The sequence below is a fragment of the Microsporum canis genome, genomic scaffold (assembly GCF_000151145.1).
Source record: "Microsporum canis CBS 113480 supercont1.3 genomic scaffold, whole genome shotgun sequence".
Taxonomy (NCBI): Eukaryota; Fungi; Ascomycota; class Eurotiomycetes; order Onygenales; family Arthrodermataceae; genus Microsporum; species Microsporum canis.
The window spans coordinates 1,254,263-1,256,767 of record NW_003299167.1 but is presented as its reverse complement, the minus strand read 5'-3'; the positions used below and the strand labels follow the sequence as shown (position 1 = coordinate 1,256,767).

Below are 2,505 nucleotides of genomic sequence, written 5' to 3'. Positions count from 1 at the left end.
CACCCAAAACCGCCTCTACTAGCGAATCCACCTCGGCCGCCAAAACCACTGAAACCGCCACGGCCCTGGAAGCCACCGGCGGCACCGGCATAACGATCTTCGCGAACTTCAAGAGGGCGGCCTTGCCATTCATATCCATTGAATTGTTGAATAGCATTGCGAGCGTCATCAGGGCTTTCGAAGGCAACAATACCAGATCCCTTTGGGCGGCCGGCAGCATCCATGTGAACGTCAGCACGGACAACGGCGCCTTGTTGTGCTGTAAATATTGTTAATAAATTCATACTCCCATGTCTCACATATATACGAATCAAAAGGCAATGCCATAGTTAAGGAGCTTATCATGACTTACTAGCTTGGCGGAAAAGATCCTTTAGATCCTGCCAGCCAACATTGTATGGAAGCTATAAATTCAAGTCAGCCTGATTTCGTACCAAAGTATGTCCATACTTTATCAGCCACTGGTACCGCTCTGGGTATTATGTGGTTAATGCGAAGCACGAATTATAATGTGGTTATACAAACGTTAGCAACGTAGATTTGGCGTCCACCACTGGAGCCACTGCCAGGGCCACCAAATCCGCCTCGACCACCTCCAAAATCACCGCGTTGAGGTGGTCCGGTGAAACGAGGTTCTGCCTCTCGATCCTAATAGAGAGTTAATAGAAGGAAAAATGAGAAGAAACGACATGGTGATTTCACCCACTTCGCGAACGTATACGAGTCTGCCCATAAGGTTCTGGTTACTGAGCGTTGCAACAGCCTGCTGAGCTTGCTCCCTCGTTGCGTATTCCACAATCCTATGTTTCAGTTAGTACACATATTTTTCACCAAGTAATGATTATGGCATAAAGGTCGTTCAGGGACAATGGCTTACCCGCAGCCCTACATAAACCAAATCACCAAGCCCCAACCCGTCAACCCAACATTTCATCAAAATGGCCAAAGGAAAACCAGGAAACCAGCCGCAACTACACAATGACGCCCACCTTCGACATTCCATTCGGAAGTAATAAGACATCGGCGAAGAGAACTTCTCCAGCTATAGTAGAAAATAGTAGTAGTCCACAGTCAGCTATGCCCCCATCAATTGCCATTCATTGGATGTTTTCTTTTTGGTCCAGCTCACCCTGTCTCATAAAATCTTTTAAATGGTGCCATTTGACATCGTAGGATAGGTTCCCAACATAGACTCGGCGGTCTTGCTGGGAAGATTCGCGGACTGATTGCATCATCTGTTCCTTGGCAACGGCACGATCCTCAAGTGAACGAGCAGGTGGAGGACCACTACGACCTCCGTATGCGGAACCTGAATAGCCTCCAGAAGCAGCAGCCACCCCGCTCATGGGAGATCTCGATCGTCGATCACTGCGGCGATAGTCTTCACGGCTGCGGGAACGGCTCCGGGGTGAGAAAGATCGCCGATTCCGGCGAGGACTTCGGGAGCGGCGTCGTGGAGAGCGTGATCGCTCACGCTATATTTAGTTAGTCACGATTGATAAAACGGTGATACATAAGCAGACTATCACCGTCTAAGCAAGGGCGTGTGTGAGAGAGTTTAAGTATGTAGTATCTCCCAGAGTGAGGGAATGAAAAGAAAAACAAAACAAAAAAATAAAGATCCATGTTTACGACATGCCGGGTAATGACATGAATGCATGGGTTGGCTTATATGCATATAAAAAAGGTGTGGATCACAAGTATAACCTGTGATAAGCCGGGGAAAAGGAAGTGCTGGCGCAAAGAAAATTTGGCAAAATAGCCGGACCGTTGAAGAACGGAGAGCTTTGGGGAATAACGCTATATTAGATAAAGAGAATGACGTATACTCGGCCCCCAGAAGGTTGGCTAATCCCATTCATAAATTTGGGCGCTATAGCGTCTCTCCCAGGTCTGGCCAGATATACCAGAACGGGAGACTTGCCAGTTATAACTCAAACGGAAGAGAAGAGCAGAAGAGGGGGGGATATCAGGTCGATGATCCTTGACTTACTTGAGAAGGTCGATAGACGTCAGCTGTACCTAGGCATGTATCAGATTAGGAATAAGTCGCAATTTTTAGGGTAAGAGATATGGTAATGGAAAATCAATATAGATGTAAGATTGAATATCAAGGGAAAAGAAAGGAAAAGATGCTTTTAAGAAGTGGTAGTGAAAGGATGGGAGGGAAGAAGAGAACCGAGAGAGAAAAAGGTGACACCTCTTTGCAGAGTGGGTAATGGATGGCGTGGACGCTTAGTTCATTGAACAGTGTCTGAGTTCATTCAACTGCAGCAACCGAAGGCCAAGGCCAGGGAAATGGAGTGTGGTAGCAAGTAAACAGTGATAGGATGGGAGGAATGAGAGGGATGTGAGGGTCTTTTTTTTTTTTTTTTTTTTTGGGGGGGGGGGGGGGGGGGCAAGGGAAACCGGGGGGAGGGGGAAATTGGGTGAAGGGGGGGGAGAAAAAAAATGCAAAAAGGTCCCCCCCCCCCCTGAAGGGGGCGGGAAAAAAAAAAAAAAAAA

General features: G+C 47.5%; 1 protein-coding gene across 1 annotated transcript; it reads right to left on the bottom strand.

Moving 5' to 3' along the window:
- Window positions 1–341: 341 nt before the first annotated feature.
- Window positions 342–1,626, bottom strand: MCYG_03317 (RNP domain-containing protein; the record flags this gene model as incomplete). Its single annotated transcript, XM_002847765.1, has 6 exons — window positions 342–404; window positions 526–648; window positions 707–800; window positions 976–1,075; window positions 1,130–1,475; window positions 1,609–1,626. The coding sequence occupies 6 exons, from the start codon at window positions 1,624–1,626 to the stop codon at window positions 342–344; spliced, it is 744 nt and encodes a 247-aa protein (XP_002847811.1).
- Window positions 1,627–2,505: the final 879 nt, after the last annotated feature.